The sequence below is a fragment of the Chelonoidis abingdonii genome, chromosome 1 (genome assembly GCF_003597395.2).
Source record: "Chelonoidis abingdonii isolate Lonesome George chromosome 1, CheloAbing_2.0, whole genome shotgun sequence".
Lineage (NCBI taxonomy): Eukaryota > Metazoa > Chordata > Testudines > Testudinidae > Chelonoidis > Chelonoidis abingdonii.
Window position 1 is genome coordinate 96,614,840 of NC_133769.1, and position 26,307 is coordinate 96,641,146.

The 26,307-nt window shown below is 50.4% G+C and overlaps 1 protein-coding gene across 2 annotated transcripts; it reads right to left on the reverse strand.

The window, feature by feature from the left end:
* Window positions 1-309: 309 nt before the first annotated feature.
* On the reverse strand, window positions 310-26,028 carry CSDC2 (cold shock domain containing C2). Of its 2 annotated transcripts, none has more exons than XM_032787335.2 (4): window positions 25,894-26,028; window positions 4,003-4,268; window positions 2,210-2,332; window positions 310-1,361 (listed from the first exon to the last, which is right to left on the reverse strand). In XM_032787335.2, the coding sequence occupies exons 2-4, from the start codon at window positions 4,176-4,178 to the stop codon at window positions 1,199-1,201; spliced, it is 462 nt and encodes a 153-aa protein (XP_032643226.1). In that variant the 5' UTR covers window positions 4,179-4,268; window positions 25,894-26,028; the 3' UTR covers window positions 310-1,198. The 2 variants fall into 2 exon arrangements, with proteins under 2 accessions (XP_032643226.1, XP_032643217.1); XM_032787326.2 differs by lacking the exon at window positions 25,894-26,028 and adding an exon at window positions 18,507-18,638.
* Window positions 26,029-26,307: the final 279 nt, after the last annotated feature.

The window sequence follows — 26,307 nt, forward strand, 5'->3', positions numbered from 1 at the left end:
CATGCCATTTTGCCTCTTTTTTCCCCCTCACTGGCTGGAGAGGAGGGGGAATAAATTCCATCTCTTGCCAGGTGAGAGAGCATCCCAGGAAAGACTCTAGAACCCCTAACTGGAGCTTTCAATCTACCTGCTTCTTTAAGAGTCTGTGGGGCAGGGACAGTGCAAGGAAGTTTTGCACCCTAGGTGAAACTTCCACCTTGCGCCGCCCCCCACCCCCCCCCCCCACAGCGCTACCCACCCCACACACAGCTAACCACCCAGGAGCCCCTCCCACCTGCAGCGCAGCTAACCCTACCCAGGGAGCCCGCCCCAACTCAGCTTCAACTCCTCCGCTGAGCATGCTGGCATGGCTCTAATTCTCCTCCCCTCCCAGGCTTGCGGCGCTGATTGGAGGAGACTTAGAGCGTGGGGAGGTGTGCTCAGCAGAGGAGGCAGAGTGGAGGTGATCTGGGACAGGGAGCAGTTCCCCTGTGTGGCCCTCCCCATTACTGCAGGCGGCCCTCCGCACTCCCCAGCTCACCTCCACTCCACCTCCTCGCCTGAGCAGGCTTTTAGGCACCCCCAACAACTAGGCACCCTAGGCGGCCGCCTAGTTTGCCTAAGTGGTTGCACTGGCCCTGCTGTGGGGCTGCCCTGCCCCTCAAATGATGAATGCCTCCTTGCCCAGTCTCTCCAGGGATATTGCTGCCCACTCCTCATTCCCCCTGGCTCTCCTTAGCGCCTGCTTTGGGGGAGTTAGGGGGCTGGAACGCTGGCTGTCCTGGCCCCCTGCATGGGGGATCTGGAGCTTCCTGAAGGAGTTGGGATCAGGGAAGAGTGGTGAGTTTGGATCGCATAGGCAGCAGGATAAAATAAACTTGACATCAACTCCTGCTGGGTTTACATCTCTCCTCTCCCAACACGAAGCAGGCGCTTCTGCACATGTCCTTGAAGAAAGGCCACACAAGCTCATGACATGTAGGAAAGTGGGACTCTGCCCCAAAGCAGCTCTGCCTCTCCCTCCGCCCTCAAGATGACGCAGTTACAAACAAGAATGTAATCTTATAAAAAGACACAGAATGGATACGGCTACATGTCACTTTGCAAACAAGAAATGTGATCCCGCCCCTCTCCCCCCCACACCAGCTGTCCCAGACTTTGTCCCTCACCCCCACTCTGCCTCCAGACTGAGCCAGCCCATGTAGATTCCACCCAAAGCCTAGGAACCGATTATTTGGCCAGACCATGTCTCGTGCTTTGTGTGTGGGGCCAGGTTGGTGAGCACCACCTCCACAGCCTGGAACTTCTGGTTCTTGGGTGGAATGGGGCAAATTTTGTATGTGACCTCGTCTCCTTCCATGGGAACATACTCCCCCTCGATGCTGGAAGAGAGGAAGACATGGCAGATGGTTAGGGCTGAAACGAGACCTAAGCCAAAAAAATAATCAGGAACTAGTGATGTCCTTGGTCACAGGCTGCTCTTGGGGGAAGTGGAGACAAATGTTTCATTCCTGAAGATCTGACATCAGCTGTGCCCTGTGACATCAGAGACAGCTCTTCCTCTCCCTGGCTACAGGATGACGCCATGAGGGGCTCTGGCACCAGGCTGAGTCCTGCTATCTGGGGTCCTTCAATGGGGTAAAAGCAAGCTCACGCCCATGGCATCCAGGCCCCTGATTCCCTGGGCCCCATTGGAAATCCCAGCCTTAGTGAATGTTTTGCTGTGGTGGGACACAGGATTCAGACTCCTGGAGAAGGTTTTATCCCCAGAACAGGCACTGCCCAGCCAGCAGCAGCATGTGCACTTTGATGACACACACTATGCCTCCAATCTAGAGAGCCCAGTTCTGGAAAGGGGCAGGGCAAAGTGGAGTCATCCCATCCCTCCCCCAAAGATCTTAACCAGTCCTAGGCCTCCATAACCAATCTCATCAGCTAGCCCTCGTGCCTCAGTTAACACCCGGCATCGTGGCTATTTGTGTGATGTGAATGCATCTCCACAACAAACTGACCTCAGATCCCCCTGGCCCCTCTAGCCCAAACTCACTCCTCACAGGCCCCAAACAGCCATCAAGTGGCAACACTTTCTGGTCATTCCCATCTATTGTTACCAGTGACCTCCAAGTTAAAGGATCCTGTCCCATTCGCAGTCCCCTCAGATATCCAGTCCTCCCAGGCCTAGCAGTGCCCTCAAGGTGAAAGACTATCTCCCACGCCCCACAGGACTCACTCAGACACGTGTACAAATATGTCCTCTGTGCCGTTCTCTGGAGTGATGAAGCCGTGGCCCTGGGAGCGTGAGAACTGCTTACAGACGCCCTTGAAGACAGGGCCAGCGGAGGCACGAGCTGTCCTAGGGAAGGAGAGAGGATGGGGGAAAAGAAGTGAAGTTAGTCTCACAGTTGGCTCCAAAAACAGACACCATTGGGCAGTGCTACTTAAAGAAGCCAGATCAATCAGTCTCACCATATCTTTAGCCCAGGAGAGTGTTGTGTCACCACTTTTCTAAACAACATGATGTCCCTTACTATTAGGATCATAGTCTTGTGCTCCCAGGACCACTGAACTGGCAGTCCGGGGGTAATGGGTATCTTTTATAGATTCCATCTGCCAAGAAGCTAGATACTAAAAGTGACTGAAGCTCTTAATACCAGATTTAGAACCACACACTGGGGATAAAGAAGTGAGTTTGTTTGAAAGTGTCAGTTGTTTACAGGGTCTTCTTGTTGCCACAGACGCCACTCAGTTTAGCAGGACAGACACTGTTAATCATGTTCTCGCTGAAGATCAAGGTTGCAATTACAACCAGGAGGCAGATTTTTAGGACCCTCTCCTCTGCCAGAAGTGGTTTTCCACAATGGACAATCCCAAATCCATCCTGTCAGACCCAGGTATTGCTGGCGCTGCAGCAGGGAGGTAGGGGGTGGAAGAGGAAAAGCCTGAGTCAGAAATCAGGCAGCTATTTACAGAATTAACAGACCATAGCCAGTCAATAGCCTCCCTTCAAGGGGGGCAGGTAGATCAGTCACTATGCGACTGAAAGGGCTGGGCCTCCTATGTCACACAGAGCACTTCTCTCAACCTCTGCTCTGTGGGCTGCACACGGGGGTGGGGGGCTCAGCCACGCACTCACCATGTCAGGTGGTCACCAGCTAGGGAGGCAGCAGCCTAGGGTGCCATATGTTAAAGCGGCACCACTGGAATAGCACTCTGCCAATCACCCACCAAAGTGCCAGTCCCAGGCAGCTCTTCACCAGCCCCAGAGTGTCTGCCTATCTGCTCCCCCATCCTGCTAAGGGGCAGCTCCCATTTTTATGCAGTTGTGGGGGAAGTGTGGGAGGGGTCCTTGGGAGCCTAGAATCCTTTGCATCTGTTCCCTCAGGACCTCCTCTGAAGCATCACTAACTAGTGCAGAGGGTTCTAGGAGGGAGGGGGGCTGAAGTTAGAAGCGCCTGCCTTGCGCTTTTGAGTGGGTACCGCTATCTCTGTTTAGAGGATGAGATGACAGTAGGGAACCAGCAGGGTGGGTGGGTAAGGGAGCTATTTGTGGAGGCATCAGATCCCTTCCTTGCCTAGGGCACCCAGGCACATGGGTTGGAGTTTGTTCACCATGAGCATTGTTGGTGTGTAACAGTACCTTCACACCTACCCCTTTGCAGAGACCATAGGGCAAGTGCCAGCTCAGTTACACATCAGCTGTTCTCCCGTCTGCAGCACACACTCAAAAAAAACACACTCTTCATGGCCCTGCCTCCCCTGGCTTCCTAGTCCTTGTGCATATGCATCATCCAGGTCAGCACAGCTCCGGGAATACCTGCTTGTCTGTGAGCTACTGTGGTTAAACCAGCAAAGGGAGACTGCCCCAGTGGGTGTCTGGGTGCAATCACACACAAACAGCAGCCACAATCTCTCCCATTGCTCCCCCACATTGGAGCAGTTCACAGGATTTTTATACTCTGCCCTATCGCTCCTTGCGCAGTGACCACCCCATCCGACCCTCAGCAGCATAAGCCAGATACTTACGCAGAGTATGTTCTGGTTCTTTTGGTGGGGAGGGGGCTGGGCAGGTCCCGGAGGAGAAGATTGCCCCGCTCCCAGATCCGACTTCCCTCCCGGTGAAAGGGGAAGGTGGGCCAGATAGGCGACTTTGGGGAGTGGAGGGTTGGGACTGTCGGAGGGGTGGTTGGGTCTGACGACATGGCGTGGCTGGCAGGATGATCCGTCTTTTGGAGGGGAAAGTGGCAACAGGAAGGGGAGAGCGAGCTCACAGTTTTGGCTCTTACTTCAACCTATGGTACAAAGCAGAGAAAGAGACAGTCTAACATACAGAGAACAGACTCTGTGCTCTGCAGCCAATTGCCGCCCCCCCACCCCCCCACCCCACCATTGCACCCTATCTCATAGATGAGCAGGGCCAGGCCTAGCCAGTGTCTGAGCTGGAGATCAGCAAGGAAAAGCTGGGTGCTGTAGAGGTGACGCTGGCAACATGGTAGGCGGCGGCATTCCCTGCGAGTCTGTACAGACCCCAAAGTCGCAGTGTGTGGTAACAGCATGGAGGTGCGGGCAGAGTGGGAATGGGTCGCAGACCTGGGGATAAGGGTGGTGGTTGTTTTTGAAATCAAGCTGGGTCACAGTGGGGCATGCGTTAAGCACAGCTTTTTACAAAAGCTCCTGTGTCGTTTCACTCCTGCAGCCGCCAGATTGGGCTCCACACCCCCACAGCCACAGGAAGAACCCACTTATCATCCTCCACCCCAGAACCCACACTGTTCTCACAAGAGGGGAGGGGAAAGGAGAAAGTGGAAAGCACCCAGCAGCTCTGGGTAGTCCCAAATCCTCCTTTGCTCCTGTGAGCAATAGGACGGTCATGGCTTCACCCCTCTCCCTCCCTGCAGCATCCAGCCTGGGAAGGGGCAGAGGAGACCCTGTTCCTGCCCCTCAGTGGCCTGGGAAAGAGAGGTAAACCACCCCATGAGCTGCAGAGGTGAGTCTGGGGACAGAACTGGTGGGGCCAGAATCACTTGCTGGGCAGGTGAATGGACACACATGGAGGTGATGAGACCCCCTACATATGTTTGTCAGATCCCTTAAGCACTGAGTACAGTTTGTAATCCAAGGTGTGTGAGGGAAAAAGTCAAGGTAATCTCTCCCCCCTCCCCCCCTTGTGGTTAGAAAACAATCTGTCTGTGGCTGCTGCTGCAGGACCCACATCATCGGAGAGATGGGCCCCACCCAGAGAGTGACGAGGCTGGATAGAGCTGCAAGAACTGCCGCTGGCTGCCCATTTGACTCAGTTTTATTGACTTTGCTGTTGCCTTGAGGGACCTGTCTCCAATCCCTTTACTGCTGAGAGTCAGAGCTGCGGGAGGGATCACAACCTTGTTACTTCTGCTTGAAGGAAACTTCAGATATTCTCTATGTAGGGGCTGGGGAGGAATTTTCCCGACAACTTGCCTGGTGAATTTAGGAGGATTTAGCTCTACTACCTCCATTGCAATTAATGTGAGCTGTGCAGCTAAATTCCCCTAGCAGGCTTTGAAAATGTCATCCTATAGAACAAAGCTACTGGTAACTCCCACTGGTTAGACATATGGGGTGGGACTTTTCAGATGTGGTTTAGGGCAGGGCTACACTAGAAACTTTTGCAAGTGTAGTAAATTCAGTTGGGGTGGGATTTGTGTGTGACATTTCTGTACCAGCAAAAGGCCTAGTGTAGCAGTGGTTGTACCAGCATAAAAGATGGTAGTAAATATTAGCTTTATGATTTATAATGTTAAACTCTCATCATTGTTATATGCTAACCAAAGTCCTTTTTATGTTGTGAATCAATATATTTAGTGCCTTATATCTACTGAAATGGATAAGTACTTTGTCCTTCAATTGAACCGAATGGATGAAGGAAACACTGACTTCAGCAATGGAATATGTATAATCTTTTACCCTGACTGCACTAATATAGCCAGACACCCAGGGAAGGGGCCCCTCAAAACTAATGAAAGGTGCCTACAGAAGTATGTTATAATAAATAAGACTAGGTAATTTATAAGGAATGATTATGATCTAGTTATGTTCTCTGAGCAATAAGAGGTAATTGTGATTGCAAATGTTTTCTGTAAGGGGTGAAATAATGACCCACTGAAAGGTATTTTTAACTCATTAAGAACTGCCAGTTGCCACAGCTGTCAGTAATAATGACTGGATCAAAAAGCCCTTTAGTCTTACTCAGTCATGGAACCTGGGACAGCCATGCCAGAAATGTCATAAGTAATTAGGTAAGATAAGGTATCACAAGCAAAACAGGGTGAAACTAATCATGGGAAAGTATTTTTCCCTCCAAAAAGGCAGTTCTTTGTCTCACACCTTATAAGGGACAGAGGTTTGGGGAGTTAGATTGGGAATGAACGCTGCCAGCATTCCAGCAGGTACAGATTAAGGGGCCCAAACTACCTTCTCTTCACCATCTACAGGGTGTGGGAAGACAGGTTTTCTTTCTGTATCCTGTGCGGTGCTGTGTGAATCTTTGATTAAATAATTCCATTGGAGCCAGTTATTCTGACATTTTCCATTGTTATAACATTCCAACACACCACAAAGTGCTTTTATCAGTTTAGCTTATTTTGCTTTGGGAACCAATATAAGCTCTCTTGGCAAAAACATGCCTTTGCCAATGTAAGCTGCATCCACCCCAGGGGGTTTGGCAGCCTAGCTATACCAACACACCTTTTCTAGCGCAGACCTAGCCTAAGGAGCACAACTCCCATTGGTTTTCAGTGGGTGTCTTTGGCAGTTTTGAAACTCTCTCCCACTATTTTCTAAATCCCACAAGCAGATTTGAGAGGTCAGCATGGGCCCAATGCTGCACCCTTCCTCCCATCTCTGCTGGGATCTAGGTGCTACTGGAATATGAATAAGAGTTTCTACTAGCATTCAGAAATGTATCTGCTGTTGGAGGAAACAAACCTTTATCCTCCCTCCCAACCCATCTACATAAGCTTTGTGAACATCAAGGCACATAGAATAGGCCAACTCAAGATTAGCCAAAAGGAAAGTGAACCCCATGGAAGCTGTTCCACTGAATAGAATCATCTCCGTTTTTGTCTTGTCATCCCAGATTCACGCTGTGCCTCACAAACTGGCATTGACGTTGACTACATTGTTGTCATCACCTCTTTCTTTTAACAGTCTTCTCCATTTCTGTTGCCTTCCCACTTAATCCCCTACTGCTAAGCTAATTGTCTCAAGTTATTTTCCCCCCACACATCAGAAAGAAAGAGCTAGAACGGGTATCTAGTGATGGTTCTGTAAGCTAAGGTACCCGTGCCCCATTCTTCCTCTTCTGCTAGGGGATTTCCCAGACACTTTCCATATCCTGGAAAACCCCAGAGGGACCCCTTAAGGATACTCAGTCAATAGAAAGTCACAATGCAGTTGTGGAACCCCCATCATTGGAGGTGTTTAAGAGCAGGCTGGACAGACACCTGTTGGAGTGATCTAGGTTTCCTTGGTCCTGACTCAGCGCAGGGTGCTGGACTAAATGACCTTTCAAGGTCCCTTCCAGCCCTACAATTCTGTGATTCTATGCCTTTTTGAGGGAAACATGCTGCAGAATGACCATTCACCAGACTTCCTACTCAGCCTGGCCATGCCCAGGCACACAACAACATCTTCACTGAGCCAGAGAGATTCCAACTTTTAAAGAAACCTATCAGTTTATTGCTTTAGAAAAGTTGTGCTTCTCCTGGGACTTGGCAATAGAACATTGACCTACCATCTCTGCCACTGATCTGCTGTGTGACCCCAGGCAAGTCACTTCTCCCCCCTGTGCCTCCATTTCCCCTCTGACCCTTTGACTCAGCCATTTACATTGTAAGTTGTTCAGGACAAGGACTCTGTGCTGCTGTACAGTGTCTAGCACCCCATCTCAGTCAGGGCACTAGATACTAACAATGCTAATGCTAACACTAACAATTAATTGATTTGAACCACAGAGCAGAAGTGGATATTGAGAGTTGACAACACCCGGATCCCTTTTTTGGGAGCACAGTTTGTTTCCCAATCCACCTTGCATGGATGGAAGTAGTAGTTTCTTTCTCTAGTTTCCCATTGTAAAGGTTTCCATGCAGATTTTAAGCTCCTCTATGCCTGCTGATGTCAGTTGGCTCTTCAGAAAGACGTATGATCTGGACAAACTGGAGAAATGGTCTGAAGTAAATAGGATGAAATGCAATAAGGACAAATGCAAAGTATTTCACTTAGGAAGGAACAATCAGTTGCTCACATACAAATTGTGAAATGACTGCCTAGAAAGGAGTACCGCAGAAAGGGATCTGGGGGTCATAGTGGACCAGAAGCTAAATATGAGTCAACAATGCAATGCTGTTGCAAAAAAAGCAGACATCATTCTGGGATGTATTAGCAGGAGTATTGTAAGTAAGACACGAGAAGTAATTCTTCTGCTCTACAGTGCACTAATTAGGCCTTAGCTGGAGTATTGTGTCCAGTTCTGCGCACTGCATTTCAGGAAGGAGGTGGACAAATTGGAGAAAGTCCAGAGAAGAGCAACAAAAAGGTCTAGAAAACATGACCTACGAGGGAAGATTGAAAAAAATTGAGTTTGTTTAGTTGTGATGAAGTGGGGCTGTTCTTAATGTTCCCTCTGAATACTGTGGGGGGGGGCGGGGCTCAGTTCCTGGCCCACTCTCTGTCACCTAGCAACTAATGGCCAGGCCCTTCCCTCCTGTAAGGGGATGCTAAAGGTGTGGGAGAATGAAGAGGTCAGGTGGCCTTCTGGCCCGGGAAAGAGACAAAGCCCAGAGAGGAGGGGTTGGAGGGGGTTGGCAGTCTGCAGCTGGCTGGGGACAAGGAGTGAAGTGCAGATGTGGGGGTCTGGTTCACGGCCCCCCAGAATGGACGCAGCTAAGGAGTCCGGCTCACCGTGCCTACCAGCTCTGTTTTAGACAGGTGTTCCTATCATCTAATTAACCTCTGTTTTACTGGCGGGCTGAGAGTCACATCTGACTGCGAAGTGGGGGTGCAGGACCCTGTGGCTTCCCCAGGACCCTGCTAAGGCGGGCTAACTGTGGGAAGTGCATGGAGCATTCAGCATTCTCTGCCTCTCTAAGGAGAGGCCCAGGAGGTGAAGACGTGTGAGCTTCTTGCCCTGAAAAAGTCTGCTCCAAGGGAGAGGAGGCTCCCCAGAGTCCTGACTGGCTTTGCGGGGAGCAGTTCCAGAGCATCGCCCAGGGACTCTGTGACATTAGTCTGGAGAAGAAGTTCAAGTACATAAAAGATTGTTACAAGGAGGAGGGAGAAAAATTGTTCTTCTTAACCTCTAAGGATGGGACAAGAAGCAATGGGCTTAAATTGAAGCAAGGGTGGTTTAGGTTGGACATTAGGGAAAAACTTCCTAACTGTCAGGGTGGTTAAGCACTGGAATAAATTGCCTAGGGAGGTTGTGAAATTTCCATCACTGGGGATTTTTAAGAGCAAGTTAGACAAACACCTGTCAGGGATGGTCTAGATAATACTTAGTCCTGCCTTGAGTGCAGGGGACTGGACTAGAAGATCCCTCGAGGTCCTTTCCAGTTCTATGACAGTCAAAAATCAGGAATCGTGAGATTGGCATAATATGAGATGTTTAAAAATTGAGGGCGGGGGGAAACCTTCTGTTTTTAGAACCTTTAGCGTTCACGTTCTCAAGCTTCTTTCTGCTGCCACAAAGGCTAGAAAGTCTCACATAATAAAGCTAGGGCTTTAAGACAGAGCAAATTCAGAGAGACAAGTGATTAAATTGCAAGAGCTGGCAATGCTCAGGTGCCAGACTTTATGCTAAGAATGAGAAATCAGATACTGTTGTGGGCAATCTGGCCTTAGCTGAAATCAGAATCAGAGCTATCATCACAGATGTGGCAAACTATGGCCCAGGGGCTGCATTCGGCCCACTAGATGTTTTAATCTAACCCTCAAGCTTCTGCTGGGGAGTAGGGTCTGGGGCTTGCCCCATTCCGCATGGCTCCCAGAAGCAACAGCATGTCCCCCTTCTGGCTCCTATGTGTAGGGGAAGCCAGGGGGCTCTGCATGCTGCCCTGGCCCCAAGCGCTGCCCTCGCAGCTCCCATTAGCTGAGAACCACAGCCAATAGGAGCTGCGGGGGCAGCACCTGCAGATAGGGCAGCATGTAGAGCTGCCTGGCTGAGCATCTGCATAGGAGCCGGAGGGTGGGGGGGACATGGCACTGCTTCTGGGAGCTGCTTGAGGTAAGCACAGCCCAGAGCCTGGACCCATAGGCCCCAGCTCACCTCTGCTTCCTCCCCTGAGTGCGACACGTGGTCGCTTTTTTCCCCTGGCTCCCAGCACTTGCTGCTGCAAAAAAGCTGTTTCACGTGGCAACCCTAGGAGGAGGGGAAGCACAGTGCATTCAGGGGATGAGGTGGGGCTGGGGTGGGTATTTGGGGAGGGGTCTAATAGGGGCAGGGAGGACGTGGAGTTGGGACGGGGTTTTGGGAAGGGGTTGGAATGGGGGCGGGACAGAGTGGAGTCATGGCAGGGCCATGGGGGGCATGAGCACCCACTGGTGCCATGAGAAGTTGGCACCTGTGACTGCACCCTTGATGCTCTCCTACGCTCCAACCCCTGACCCCAGCCCTGATCCCTCTCTGAATCCCTCGGTCCCAGCCCAAAGCACCCTTCTGTACCCCAAACCCACCCCAGAGCCTGCACCCCCAGCTAGAGCCCCCACCCCCCCCGCACCTCAGCCTGGAGCTTCCTCCCACACCCTGAACTCATTTCTTGTCCCACCCCAGAGCCCACACTCCTAGCCAAAGCCATCACCCCCTCAACCCCCAATTTCATGAGCATTCATGGCCTGCCATACAGTTTCCATACCCAGATGTGGCCCTCAGGCCAAAAAGTTTGCCCACCCCTGCATTATCAGAATCCCAGAGCTAGTTGTTTACTCATTTTGAAATCACCATATGAGTACGATCTCAACTGTTTTTGGCACTTGGCCCAATTGCACAGTAGTGCTAGCTCTGATGGCGCAAGATGCATTTAGAGAGGTTATTTTTGTACATTTCTATCCTGTTGGGCAATTGGTTGATGTGTATGTGTATATGTGATGTCACCGGGAGGCAGCTGTTGTGGATGCATCACTTTGTGGGTTGTTTTGTTTTTAAACTGGAGTTCACTTTAACATGTGGGGAAAGCTCAGCATTTCCCAAATGGAGGGGTGTCCTGGGCAAATCCCAACGGCAGCTTCCGTTGGAGCTGGGGTTATTTCACACCTCAAACTGTTTTATGGCTCTGCATTTAAACTGCTGCCGCGGTCCAGCTCAAAGGCCTTTGCACTGCAGCAGCGAATGAGTGACTCTTAAGCCTCTGGTGCAGCAGACCCCTTCAGAGGTAGCGGCACGATGGATATGCCAGAGACAAATGTATTCGTTTTATCTAATCACATACCTGAAATCATCCCAAACAGAACTTAGCTGGCACCAGCTCGGATAAAAGTGATCATGCCCTCATGCAGTGCAGGTAAGTGGATTACCAGGACATGCACGACGTGAGTAGCTGTCCACCATAGAATCAAAACTGGAAGGAACTTCAAGAGGTCTTCTACTCCAGTCCCCTGCACCAGGGCCGGCTCTAGCCATTTCGCCGCCCCAAGCACGGCAGCATGCCGCGGGGGTGGTGCTCTGCCGCTCGCCGGTCCCGCGGCTCCAGCGTGCCTGCGGAAGCTCCATCAAGCCGCGGGACCAGCAGACCCTCTGCAGGCACGCCTGCGGGAGGTCTACCGGAGCCACCTGCCGCCCTCCCGGCAACCAGCAGAGCGCCCCCTGCGGGATGCCACCCCAAGCACATGCTTGGCGCGCTGGGGCCTGGAGCCTGCCCTGCCCTGCACTCATGGCAGGACTAATTATCTAGATCATTCCTGACTGGTGTTTGTCCAACCTGCTCTTAAAAATCCCCAAAGATGGAGATTCCACAACCTCCCTAAGCAATTTATCCTAGTGCTTAACCACTCTGACAGTTAGGAAGTTTTTCCTAATGTTCAACCTACACCTCCCTTGCTGCAATTTAAGCCTATTGCTTCTTGTTCTGGGGATAGGACAATTTTTCTTCCTCTTCCTTGTAAGAGCCATACACATGCTTGAAAACTGCTATCATGTCCCCCCTCAGTCTTCTTTTCCCTCATAGGTCATGTTTTCTAGACCTTTAATCATTTTTGTTGCTCTTCGCTGGACGTTTCTCCAATTTGTCCATATCTTTCCTGAAATGTGGTACTCAGAACTGGCCACAATACTCCAGCTGAGGCCTAATCTGAGTGGAGTTGACTAGAAGAATTACTTCTTGTGCCTTGCTTACAACACTGCTGCTAATACATCCCAGAATGACGTTTGCTTTTTTTGCAACTGTGTAACACAGTTGACTCGTATTTAGATTGTGGTCCACTATGATCCCCAGATCCCTTTTCGCAGTATTCTGTCCTAGGCGGTCATTCCCCATTTTGTAGGCGTGCAATTGATTGTTCCTTCCTAAGTGAAATACTTTGCATTTGTCCTTATTGAATTTCATCCTATTTACTCCAGACCATTTCGAATGTTAAACCTGTCCTCCAAAGCACTTGCACCAGGCTGTGCGCATGGGAAGCAGGGCAGTTGTACAGAGGCTGCGAACATGATGCTGTCAGGTTCCAGAAGGAAAAGTCACTTTTGTCCGTCCAGGGGAGGGGTGAGAGAAAGATACCACGTGCAGGGCTCATGGGTAGGTGCGGTTTGCATGTGTTGGGGAATGAAGCTTTGAAAGGCTAGCTTAGCTCCACGCCCCCAATTTGTAATTAAACCACCACCACCTCTAGCTGGGCTCATTTAACACCCTAGGAAAGCCAGAGATTTGAAATTCAGTTCCAAACTCGTGCATAGCCTCCTGAGGAAGGAACAGAGTCCTTGGTGCACAGATAAAGGGAGTCCTCTCCCTCCACTCTGAAAAGAGAAGGTGCAGAGGGCTTTGGGGAAGTTTTCTAGATCAGTTCCAGTTTCAGGAAGAAAGAAGCTGAGTCGAGCAGACTCCCACCCTCCTCCCACAGGTTTTGTTTTCTCTGCAAGTTGCTGAGCCCAGAACACTGCCAGCATTCATCCTGGCTCTGGCCTAGATGACACTTGTATCCATACCCTAACCATTTCCCATCTGAACACTGCCATTGCTACTTGGGATCCCCCCCCAAACCCTTTATTCAGCTTCTGTGGGTCCTGAATACCAAGCCCATGTTGCTCTCATTCTAGGAAGCGGGCCTGGCCTATGCTAGGAGCGCTTTCCCAATATGCCAGCAAAGCCCTTCTAACGTGGGCACCACTGTACTGGCAAAGCTGTGCTTTCACTGGTATAGCCACATTGACAAGAGAAGCTTTTGCCAGCACAGCTATGGCAAGCAGAGATCACAACTCATCATCACTCCTACCCTCTTTGGTGGCTTCCTTGCCATGTTCCTAACCACTTCAAACCATCCTTGGGTCCTTCCCCGGCTTCCTCACCATCCTCTGACCTCTTCCACATCCTTCACGGACTTCCTGTTGTGATGAACCGGCTAGTGCCGATGCCTAACGCTGCCTTCTGATAGGTGGCACCAGAACCGATAAAGTATTAATGCCATTGTTCTGGCGAGACCTCATCTGGAATAGCATGTACAGTTCTGGTCATCCACGTTCAGGAAAGATGAATTCAAGCTGGAACAGGTGCAGAGAAGAGTTACCAGGATGGTCAGGGGAATGGAGGGCCTAGCTGATGACAGAAGAATGGAAGAGCTTGGCTTGCTGCATCTAGCAAGAAGGCTGAGAGTGAATATGCTTGATCTCTATCAATACACTGCTAGAGGGAAGGGGTAAATACCAGGGAGAGTGGTGAGCTATTTAAGCTAAAGGACAATGATGGCACAAGAACAAATGGGTATAAACCTGCCATGAACAAAATTCAGGCTAGAGATTAGAAGAAGGCTTCTACCAACCGAGGGGCAAGGTTCTGGAAGAGCCTCCCACTAGGAACTGTGGGGCAAAAAACCACGTAATTAGCTTTAAGAAAGTGCTGGACAAATTTCTTAGTGCACTTATAAAAGATGGAGCTGATTGTGATGGCAGGGGAGAGGGCTCGGCTGCCCCGGGGGCTCACTTCCAGTTGGTGCCTTATGTTCCTAAAGCTCATGCATTGGGGTGTCAGCGGATCACCTGCCAGGTTCAGGAGGGGATTCCCCCACACACACAACACACATACTCCCACAATGAATTCTGTGAGGGTTTTATTTTAATCTCCTTCCTCTGAAGCATCAAGGATGGCCACCACTGGAGACGAGACATTGGATGGGTGGGGCTAGGCTCTGAGATGGTACTGAGCATATTTCTCTCCCCCCCCTCCCACACACTCACCCCCATCCCTCCCTTTCTCCTGGCTGGTTCTGGCTCACATGCTCAGGGCCTAACTGATCATCTGTGGAACTGGGAAGGAATTTCCCCCAGGTTAGATTGGCAGGGACCCAGGGGCTTGGGGGTGGGGGTTTCACCTTTCTCTGTAGTGGTGTGGGTGCAGGTCACTTGCCAGGATTGTGAGGTATATGCAGATAGATAATCATTTCCCTGCTCTTGTGGAGACGTCAGCCACTGGTGCACCTCGGTCTCTCCTAATCTCTGCCTATGGCACATAAGAGTCTACTCTCATACTAAGTCCAGAAGGGACCACCATGATCATCTAGTGTGACCTCCTGCACATAACAGGCCATAGCACCTGACCTACCCACTCCTGTAATAGATTGTCCATAACCTCTGGCTGAGTCACTGAAGTCCTAAAATCATGTTTTAATAGGGTGACCAGATGTCCCATTTTTAAAGGGACAGTCCCGTATTTTTGGGACTTTTTCTTATAAAGACACCTATTATCCCCCACCCCGTCCCATTTTTTCCCCCACAGTTGCTATCTGGTCACCCTATAGTTTAAAGGCTTCAAGTTACAGAGACTCCACCATTTACTCTAGTTTAAACCTGTAAGTGACTTGTGCCCCATGCTGCGGAGGGAGGTGAACCGCCACCCCCAAAGGGTCTCTGCCAGTCTCCTGTGGGATTGGTAATACTTTGGTCTAATTTGAGTGGTAGATGTAGTGGTGGGGGCGGGGGTTTGCTGGTGGCCTGTGATATACAACAAAGCATCTATTGAGAGCTTGAGGGTCCCTTCTGGCCTTAAGCTCTGAGTATGATGATGCATCATAGGCCTTATACTGCTAATTATCTGTGGAGAGTCTCGTTAACTTCGACATAGGGGGCTGTACTTTTGGAGCAGTATGATCAGCCTTTTTCACCCATCATCCCCAGGGGAAGGTCTGAACAGTCATAGTGTGCAGCAGAGAGACAACAAAGTTCCAAATGGCCACAAATGTGCTATACTGTCCCTTCTCCCAGTCCCATCCACCTTTCCTGCCTCCTACCATTCTCCTCTCACTGGAACCAGACTGGCTCACATCATAGCATGGGGAGGCAGGGGAATGGGACTTTTTGACTGTTTGTAGAATATCATCTAGTTCCACTGAAATGAAACGTCGGGATTAGGTAACTTCTTGCACCATCACTCCAACGATTGCACCAGAGCCCTCTGGCTCCTACATTCAGCAGAGGGGACTTTTTCTACTTCCTTCTCCCCAAGGGGAAGCAGCAGTTGCTACAACATGGTACCATACAGCCTCCTCTAACCCACTCCATTCTAAGAGCTACAGCCTACAGGACACACACAGATTTAGCCAGACAGCCTGATTAAGAGAACAGCACTACAGAGGTGCATCTAGGAGCCCTGCCCTTTCACCCAAGCAGGTAGATCCTGGTTGCTGAGTTAAGTACTAGGGGGATCCCAGTCTGCCACCCCTGCTTCTCCAGAGGGCCGAGAAGACAGAATCCCTGCTGTCCTCTGGAGGGTTGGGAAGAAGAGGCCCCATATTGCTGCCCCTGTCTCTCTAGGAAGGGAGTGGGGGTCCTCCTGCTATCACCAATCCAAGTTGGGGTGGAGCCACAGGGGCAGACATATGAGAGGCCCCATGGCCTGGGGCTATCAGGGTACAATACCTTACTCCAGCCCTCTGTGGGCCCAAGACAAAACCCTCTAGCTGAGCCCCCTTTTCTTTTAGTCAAAAAAAGTTTTGACCAACCATCTGAGACCAGCCCTGCTTGGGATGAAACCGCAGCACACTTGCAGAACTGGGGGGGGGGAGAAAGAGAGCCCCAGTAGGGAAAACAAATTAGTCAAAATGTATTGAGAGAGCTGGGTGGAGGAAGAGCAGGGCCTCGGGGCTAGAACAGCAGGAAGGGACATAGTAAGCTGCACTGCAGAGTTTTCTGCTTCGAAGTCTCTTATGCTAATTTTCTTGCATCACTTCATTCCTATTCTGGTGCCTAGACACCATAGTGATCTGCACCTTCCAGATGTCTAGACAAAGGTATATTGGAAGATGCAAGGACAGGGTCAGGTCTGCAGCAGCAGGGGATACTGCAGCTCACAAGTGAAATGTATTGGCAGAGCTGTGCAAGGAAGGTTGCCCAGCACCTGTATTGTGCCTGCTTGAGACCAGTGCTTTCAATCCAGTTAAAGACAGTGATTAACCCTGATTTTACCTCCAGATATGCCATGTTTGCCTTCTCTGAAGCCATGTGACCAGCCTCCAGTAAGAAGCAAGCACGTCACCATAAGTCTTTGCTAGGATACAGCTGGCATTTTGGGTGCAGTATCTTTGGGGAACATAAGGTCATATGTCACTAGATCTAGTGATAGATCCATTCCCTGCCTCTCATGTAGTGAATGGGAAGATGGGTGGGGAAGTTCTCAGGAGACACCGCAGCAGCAGCTTTTGGGTATAAATTGAATGTTGTCCAGCCCTAGAGCATGGCAATGTTGCCAACACCTGGTTTTATCAGATGACTTGCACTAGTTGGCATTTTGCCTAAAGCTCCAGCTGATGGAGCCAAGGGATTTCAGGAGAATCTCAGCTTTCCTTTAAAAGAAAGTTTCTAGCTTTCCTGGTTGCGGAGAAATGCGCAAAAACATGATGATAGTGTCACCAAAAGGGCTAAAACTCAGATGGCAAAGAACAAGACCCCAGTATTTGTTGTTATTTGAATTTTTTAAGCCACGCTCCTGCTTTGAGCACTTGGGGTGGTAGCATTGGAGTAGTATCCTGTATAGCCACAGAACAGATACATTGTGGGGAGTGGCACTGCTGGCTTCCCTACCCACAAGGACCAGGCCATCCTCCTGATCTGGGCTAGGAGGAGTCTGTCTCCATGCTCAGTTTTGGCCCTGTTCATGGCAATCTCTGGCCTCTTTGCTCAAATAGTCAAGAAGGGAGCCAGCTGTGTTGGTAGCTCTTTATAACAAGGACCTCTATCTGCTAGGAATTTAGCCAACATCCCCTCCAACCCACCACAAGTCTTTACATATGGACCACAGAACAGTCAGCAGCTTTGAGTCACTGTCAATTCAGGGGTCACTTGAGCCAGCGGCTGAGAAGCGACAGGCTGGGTGTCATATCTGTCCCCTCAGCCATCCAGGCCTGCAGGACACCATGTGACCTGCTCTTTGGGCAGCAGAGGCAGAAACATCCGTGTGCTGGAAAAGGCTATGTCAGAGAGGACGTGCGCAGCAGTGAGTGGCACAGTCCCAACAAAGCACCTTCCCTGCCTGCCCTAATCCCTGCAGGAAGCAAGGCAGTGCAGTAATCAAAGCTGAAATAGTGTTGTCCACGTACAGACATCCCTTCTACCTTCTCCCGCCCCACCACACCCTCTATCCTCTGCTAGTCAGGCACGCCGTCAGCATGCAGAGACCAGAACTCACTGGAGGCAGGTGCAGGAACTGGGCACACCCCACCCTCTCAAAGTCCCTCAGTGCAAGAAGCAGCCCCATGGGGGATGTCGGGGCATTCAATGGTCCTTCATTTAGTCTAAGATCTCCCACAATGGGAGATCACTCAGATCAGTCTGAAATAAACTAACGGCTCCTGCCCTTCTTCTGGCATCTGAACTCTAACAATGTCTGAGGGCTCCTTCCGCCCCCACACTCAGATCCTGCCCTCAGACTCGGGAAGAGGCGGGGAGGACAGATCAGAAGAGCAAGCTGGATTTCCCCTGGGACGTACAGTGATCTCCAAGAAGTGGCATCTCTCTCATTGCTGGATAATGGCACTTCATTACTTTGTACTACAGGCCAACTTAGGGAGCCTGCCTCAGAACTGTCCCCAAGCTCTTTTTTGGACTGTTGGTGCTCTCCAGTGACCCACTCCCATTGAGGGCTTGCCCTTTCCCTGCCAAGAGTCTCACAGGGGTGCCATCAAATTGTCTATCAGACACTTATACTTGGAGACTCCACCCCTAAGGGAGTCTGCAAACAAGCCTCACTGGATGATCCTCTTTGTCCCTAGACTAAGCCAAAGCCAACACCTGCCTTTCTCTTCCCCCCTCCTCCTGGCTGCCCCTGGTTTCCAGATCAGCCCCCGCAGCAGTGATTTCTCACCTCTTCTGCCTCTGCCAGGGTCTTGCTGGATCCAAGGGTCAATCCTCCAGGCTTGTTTGTGCCCCAGCAACAGCGTTGCCTCTCTCCTGTCTGCTCCAGTGGCCTTGGACAGCCCCTCCACCCTTCCTACGTGTACTCCCCTCCCCTCCCACACGCAGCACTGAGCACAGCTCTGGCACAGGGACAGCTTCCTATCTCTGAGAAACACCACCCAGCGCGCTGCAAAACAACACAGAAGGCTGAAGGAGGGGAATCTGTGCCAACCCCCTAAGCCGCACCACTGCGTGACACAGCCAGGGATTGCTGCCACCTAACACGCAGAGAGGTGAGGGCTGGGGACTCAAGAGACGGGCTCCAAAATGGACTGGACCACAGTAGAAGCCTGCTCACTTCTGCTCCAGTGTTTTACAAAGGACGGGAAGCCAGGGCTCTGGTCACTGGCGGTCATTATAGATCCCAGGGCACCTCTTAGAATTAGGGTTGTTCACAATAAGATCCTGGCCAGACTCCAAATCAGATAATATTCTGTTGGCCTAACCTCATCTCCTGTGGGTTCTAATTGTCACTCCCCCGCCGAAGACATTGTTGGATTGTCACTGGCAGTAACACTCCTCAAGCCACGCAACCCCCACCCTGATAGAATGGCAAAGCTTAATATTTATATAAAACAATCTCTGTACATTCCGCCTGCTCGGCATTTGGGATTATTGTAGCATCATTTCCCTTTGCTCAGATATTGGCATTTGAAACTAAAGGGATCATCTTCCCCACCGCCCAAGTCTCTCCCTCGGGGTCCCACCTTCTCTGTCTTCCCCCAGTCAATCTTGGAGGGCAGTCAGTCACCCAACACAACGCCTGTAACGTCACAACCACTTCTGTGGCCGTAAGAGAGGAACATCACAAGCAAGCTCCGGCAGAAGAAGTAGCCAAGTGTTGGGGAGGAAAAAAAATCTCATTCCAAAAGGCACAAATATCTGCATTAGCCAGGAAGGAAACACAGGAAGTTGCTGGCAGAGCCAATGCTGTTTTCCATTAGCATCTCCCACCTGTTCCTTGACGTCTCATCATTCGACCACACGTCAATCTCTGTGTTGTCACTTCTTTGGGATTCTTCAGTTGTTTCATGAGGCTGTGGGGCAGACCCATGACAACCAGGACTCCCCCACACAAGCTTCTTGTCCCTGGCCTAAGTGGATGGGCTGAAGGGACATTTTGTAAGAATATGGAAGAGCCACTGGAGGCAGAGATTGAGGCTGTCACAGAAAGAGCCACACAGGCAGCTGATGGGATATAAAGTAGCGCTCAGCATTCCCATGGCACTATACAGCTGCTGCTCCTGGAGGAATTCTGTACCAAGATATTAAAAATTCTGAACAGAGTATTTTAAAATTTGGCAAAGTTCTGCATATTTTATTTGTCAAAAACAACAATATGATCATGACAGTTTCAATTATTTTGGTAGTTTATTTCTAAATACCTGTCAGCAAGTACATTTGTAACAATACAGACAACACAAGAGATTCAGGAAATGTTTTTTGACAAGTAGATTCCCTGCTAGGCTTATTCATACAGAACTCTGGGTAATAATTCATTTAAACTCCGGTACAGAACCATATTTCCCGCATCCCTCAGAAGCGGTGTAAAGGCTTGCGGAAGTCAGGGATAACGGAGGAGCTGAGGGAGAGGCAAGTAATTTCACACCCAGGTTCCTTCCCAGCACTTACAGGGTTGTTGGATATGGGTGGGAGAAGTAAGGAACAGTTTTTTGGGGAGCAGGGAGGGCTTGTTAGGGAGCCTCCACTGTGCAGATGCTGACTGACCCCAGCCTCTCCTATTAAGTCAGGCACATCTGAATCTGGGCAGCAGGTGACCAGCCTGCTCAGGGAGGCTAGCCCACACCCAAGGCCTCGCTCCTCCCACCTAAGGTCCTGCCAAAATCCAGAGTCCCCCCACCCCTGTGGCTGTCACCCCACCCCCCAACTCCCTGAGTGCCAGGCAGCATGTGACCCTCCCTCCCAGGGACAGCTCTAGCTTTTTTGCTGCCCCAGGCACAGCAGGCTGGCAGCCTTCGGCGGATTGCCTGCGGGAGGTCCCTGGTCCCATGGCTTCGGCGTACCTGCCACTGAATTGCCGCTGAATCCGGGGGACTGGAAGCCTTCCGCAGGCAAACCGCTGAAGGCAGCCTAACTGCTGCCCTCGCAGGGACCAGCAGGGCACCCCCCATGCCTTGCCGCCCCAGGCATGCATGTGGAGCACTGGTGCCTGGAGTCGCTGCTGCCCCCTCCCAGCCCCAGAGCACCCCAGCCCCATGTGTCCCTGCACCCCCATTCCCATTCAGCCCCCACCTAAGTCTGTCATCCCCTCCACTCCTCAGTGCTCAAACGTAGGTGCTGAAAGAAACCTCTTCAAGCCGGGGGGGCATCATATACAGGGTTTACAGTTTGATTCAGTGGCTCTCAGCTCCTCGCCCCCCAGTACAAAGTGTTCCAGCACCAATGCCCCCACTAGCCTTTCTGAACCCCAGTCTGTGACTCCCCAGCAGCCCCATGCGCCCCACACTGTCTGTCGTGTGTCATCCCCCCGCCATATCTTGTGCCTCCTGACCTGGCCCCACGAGCGGGGCACTGAGAGAAAGGCAACCTCTTCTTTCCCCTATCCACAGCTGGGACTGGCCCGGGGAGTAACTGCTCTCTGTTCTGGTGCCACAGCAGCCCCTGGTGGTTGAAAGGCATAACTGCAGCACCTCTTCAGCAGAATGTATTTTCTGTGGGGAAAAAACATTCTGCATGGCACATGAATTCTGCGTGCACACAGAATTCCCCCAGGTATAATCTGCCAATAGAGATGACACATAACTCTTGATGGGAGGGAGCACAATTTCAAGGTGGGGGGCACGTGACCACCCCACCCGTTGCCTCTGGGCTAAGGAGCAGCAGCAGAGTCAGGAGCACCAGGGCAGCAGCGAGCAAGCTCCTCAGGGAGCATCTCATTGGAGCCTGCCTCCACAGGCAGGGCTGGGCTCCTTCAGGGGAGAGGCAAAAATGCATCTGGGTGCAGCTCAGAGCTGTGCTGCCTGCCCTACCTGGGGAGTGCCCGGCCATGCAGAGGCAGTCTGGCAGGGAGGGATGCCAGGCAGTCAGCTAGTGTCCTGACTCCCACAGCCTGTGCATCTCCCAGCAACTTCCAATCCACCAGCTCCTGAGATTGGCCCTGATGTCTTGCTAGTCAAATAGCAACACTGACAAGACTCAAAGGGCATTACCTAGTCCAGGCTTCCCACCACGAGAGATTGCATCTCAGGGTCTCCTTTTGAGGAGTGTGGGCATTTGGCAGGGCTGAGGTGGGAATGCCAGGTATGATTATGTTACACCTCGTCTTCAATTACATATGGTGTTCCCCATACATCCCCAAATCCACAAGGCAGCATCCAGCTTCACACAGCAGTGCCGTGAAGCTAATGCCCACTGGCCCATTCAAGTGCCCTGAGTTTATTTCAGGCACTACTGATGCCAAGACACCTCATGACAGCAGTCCTAGTATTTGTCTTGTGGGCTTCACAAGCAGGGAAGGGACCCTCCTTTCCACATCCATCTCTGCTGCAAGGAAACAATCCACACTCTCTGTTTCAGAGAGACAGGAGAGCCCTCCCCCATTCCAGAAACCTGTTAAGGGTCCCAAGACATGGGATAGTGTGCTCAAAGTCAAGCAGGGTGGAAACCTTAGCACAGTGGGTCACTATGGGATAGTCATACTGACTGCAACCTAATCTGAAGCCTCACCACAAACAAAGGAATGGAGGAAATTAAAGCCATGGCAAAGATGGACTAGAGCAGTGGTTCTCAACCAGGAGTCTGGGGTCCCCTGGGGGGGCCATGAGCAGATTTCAGGGGGTCCACCAAACAGGGCCAGTGTTTTACACTCTCTAGGGCCCAGGGCAGAAAGCCAAAGCCCACTGCATGGGGCTGAAGTTCGGGGCCACGAGCCCCACCACCCGAGGCTGAAGCCGAACATAGCTTTATGGGGGCCCCTGTGGCATGGGGCCCCAGACAACTGCCCTGCTTGCTACCCCCTAATGCCAGCCCTGGCTTTTATATGCAGAAAACCAGTTGTGGCACAGGTGGGCTGTGGAGTTTTTATAGCATGTTGGGAGGGGGCAGGGGGCAGAAAGAAAAAGGTTGAGAACTCCTGCACTAGAGGATTGGAAGAGCTGTGAATGTATCAGCATAAGAGTTCTTGCTTTTCCTATCTGGCCAGAGGGAGATGCAGAGGGGCTTGGGAGCACAGAGAAAGCCTATTTCATGCCCCTCCCCAGCAGGATTCCCCTTCAGATCCCAGCAGCCCCATTCTTGTGGCAAGAGCTGTATCAGGCAAGGTGGAGGAGGGTCGTTGAGAAAAGCACCTTGCGTTGCTCCTCTTCCACACCCCCAACAGCCATGCTCCCTGCTGCCATGGGGCTAAGAGTGCTTCCTTCACAAGTGTTTCAACCACTACCAGCCTTGGCAATGGAAATCTGAACGGCAGACCTGCCCAAGGGAAGGGAATCCAGGTCACTTCCAGGGCACAATGCTGTGTGCACCAACGCAGCTGCACGAAATGGAAGAAGTCAAGAGGTTTTCCAGTACAGCCCCCTGCCTAGGGCTAACAGATTCATTCACCCCCAAGCATTTCCCTTTGGAGGAGAACAGAAACTCAGTGGTTTTGCTTGGACAGTAGGACCGGTGAAAGCCATCTGAGGCCAGGACCTGAGCATCTAGGCTTCACACTCTGAGCTCATTTGGCGGAGCAGGCTCAGCAGCCTGCGTTCTAATTGAAAAACAAACAAACAAAACCCCTTATATTTCATTAAAAGCACTGCAATAGTCCAGAACCCTGCAGGTTTACTCTCTCCTGCAGCAGCATGAGTGACAGCTACCTTAGCTACTTCAAGAAAGAAAAAAGGAACATTTCCAAGCATCACTGACATAAAAAGAGACTGTTCTACCAAAGAATATGCAAAAACTTAGTTCAATTATTCAAGACAGGCTATAGACACATCAGCTTTCATCCAGAGCTCCCTGTGCCCCATTCATCGGAAGGGCCCACAATTTATCAAACAAAAAATCTCTCTTTTAAATATAGACACATTCATTTGGGAGCTGGCTGTGACCTCCTTTAACTAAACACCCTTTGGGTACCTCCAAATATGGGAAGGATGCTTTGAAAAAGATAATAGCCCCCTCAGTACAGGACCAAAGAAAATCCCTCAGATGTCATTCAGCCAAGCTACGGTCTACATAGCTAGTTTGGTTAATTTGCCCCTGTGAATTAGTGCCTCCAGCCCTTTAATCATATCTGTTGCTCTTCTTCATATTACCTCCAATTTGTCAAGATCTTTCAGGTAAGGAGGTGCCCAGAAGGCAACAATATTTCAGGGGTGGTTACACCAAAGACATCTGATAAATGGGACTGCTACATTCCTGCTCTCTGTTTGGATGCCTCTGCACATCCAACCCCATGTTGCATCAGCTTTTCCAGTGGGTATAGCCCATCACAAATTCACATCTAATGTGCTATCCACTCTCACACCTTGGTCTGTTTGAACATTCCTGCTTCCCTAGCTCCTCCCTTCCAGAGACTAGCTGCTTTCAGATTATTTTTCCTCTGGAATCTCATTTAGTTATTTCCTGCCCATCTCTGTCACTTATCTAGGTCGCTAGTGTTTGCAACTCCTCCCAGTCTAGAACCATCGCGGGTTTCCTTGTGCTATTTACCACCTCTTCCAGATCATGCATAATGATATGTTTTAAGAAGGGGCTGATCCCTGCAACATTTCACTGAAAATCCCCCTGGCCCTCGCCCACTACTGCATCAAAGGGAGCGTGCTGCCAAACTGGAGACCACCATGTATGTTTCCTTCACCCTAGAAAGCATTCTTGGCCCACCCTGGACTCAGGCAAGGAGATAGCGGTAGTATGGGCCAAGAAAAGTGAAAGAAGCATTCTGGTCTGTAGCCACACATGAAGCTGGTCTAACAGCCCCAAAACCAAATTGTCTAGACAGACAGATCTCTCTTGATATAGGTCTATACACACATAAAATTAGTTTGTCCTTAGAGTTCAGTAACAAAATTACATTTTAATATACACACTCACTTAAGGTCACTGGTCCAAAAGCTGGAATGGGCTGCTCCCATGGGTGATTATTCTAATGGGTCCTCATCTGGGAAATGCAGTGATCAAATAAATAGGTTACTATAAACAGGTCTGCTGCACTGATTTACAGATTGCCCTTCTTTCTTCCTTTCTCCCTCCTTGTCGGATCAGAGCTCTGGTGTCTGGCAGGTTTTTATAAATGCTGTCTCTATCCAATGCTAATTAAAGCCTCCTATCCCTGCCTGGGTTGGTTACAGTGTCCTGCAAGCAAGAGTAAAATCACATCACAAGCAAGCACTTTCACTTACATGTCCTAGATGTTAAATGCTCCTTTAGGGAGCTGAATCACAATAAGATAAATAAATCAACCATTTCCTGGATTACATCTTTACAGCTCCCATCCCTTGAGCTGATCACACTTACCCCTCTAAGGAGCAGCCACGTCTACAACAGAACAGCCCGATTAGTGGTAAAATAGAAATGTCACCTCTATAGCTAGATTATAAAAGCCTCAGTCAGTGCTAGGCTACTGGATTTTGGGGCTGGTGATGGGGGAGAGAACAAACAAGCTACCGGTGCCAAAGGGGTGGGGGTTGGAAAGAGAAGCCATCATGGAGTCTTGATTAGCCCTTTTAAAAAAAATGCATAATAATAAAAAAAAAGATACCCAGCTTGTTTTTAATGGGAAGAGTGGCTGTTTTAATACCTCAAGCTAATGTCTCTATACACCCTCTTCCTTCCTCCTTTGGAGGTTTGACTTGCTGTTTTCAGGAAACAATTTTAGTCAGTCAAAAAAACAAAAACGACCCCTCTTTAAAACGTCATTAAGGAGCAGTTTTAACAAATCGCACCCCCACCTCTGAAAATGACAGAGTAGATACCAGACGTAGCAAAATTACAGCTATTCACCCACAGCAAAAAAAAAAAAAAAAAAAAAAAGTCACGCACACAATTCTACTCCTGATGCCAAAGGATTTTTTTTTTAAAAAAGGTATGGGAGGGGGAGAAGAGAGAGAGAGAAATAGGAGGGGAAAGTTAATTCACATTTAATTTTACACCTTCTCCTCAATCTCAGCACAACTGTTTAATCTCCGAGGATGAGTCACTGCACACCTACGTCTCTTAGGGCAGTATTCCAGAGGATACCAAACGCATTTTGCCTCGCCTCCCCTCCCCTCCTAGTCAATTACAACCCCTCCTGCAGCTGTAATATACAAAGCTTCAGTGCCTAGAGTGGATGAAGGCTCCGCTATTACCTTGCGGGGAGCAGCGGTCCTTCCACGCTCAGCCTCACTCCGAGGTTTTTCTTCTCTCCCCTCCCTCCTCTCGTCGGGCTGCTGGAGGCTCCTGATGAATTGAAAATATTTGGCGTGTGTGATGTTGCACCCTGAGCTTCGCACGTTATACACTCCTTCCTCCTGACGTCAGATGCTGAGAGAGGGGGAGGCGGGAGGGATTTAGGATGATAACTGCTACTCTGGATTTAAAGAGACATGTTATTTTTTGATCGTGGGGGCGGGGTTTGGAGCACATCTCTCAAGAGTTCAGACATGACTCGTGCTGGGGGTGTGAGAAAGAGAGATGACACATGACATAAGACCAGGAGCCTTGAAAACTGCGGGGAAAGAGGCTGATTATGAGGAATAGAAAATGACCCAAGAATAGCAGAG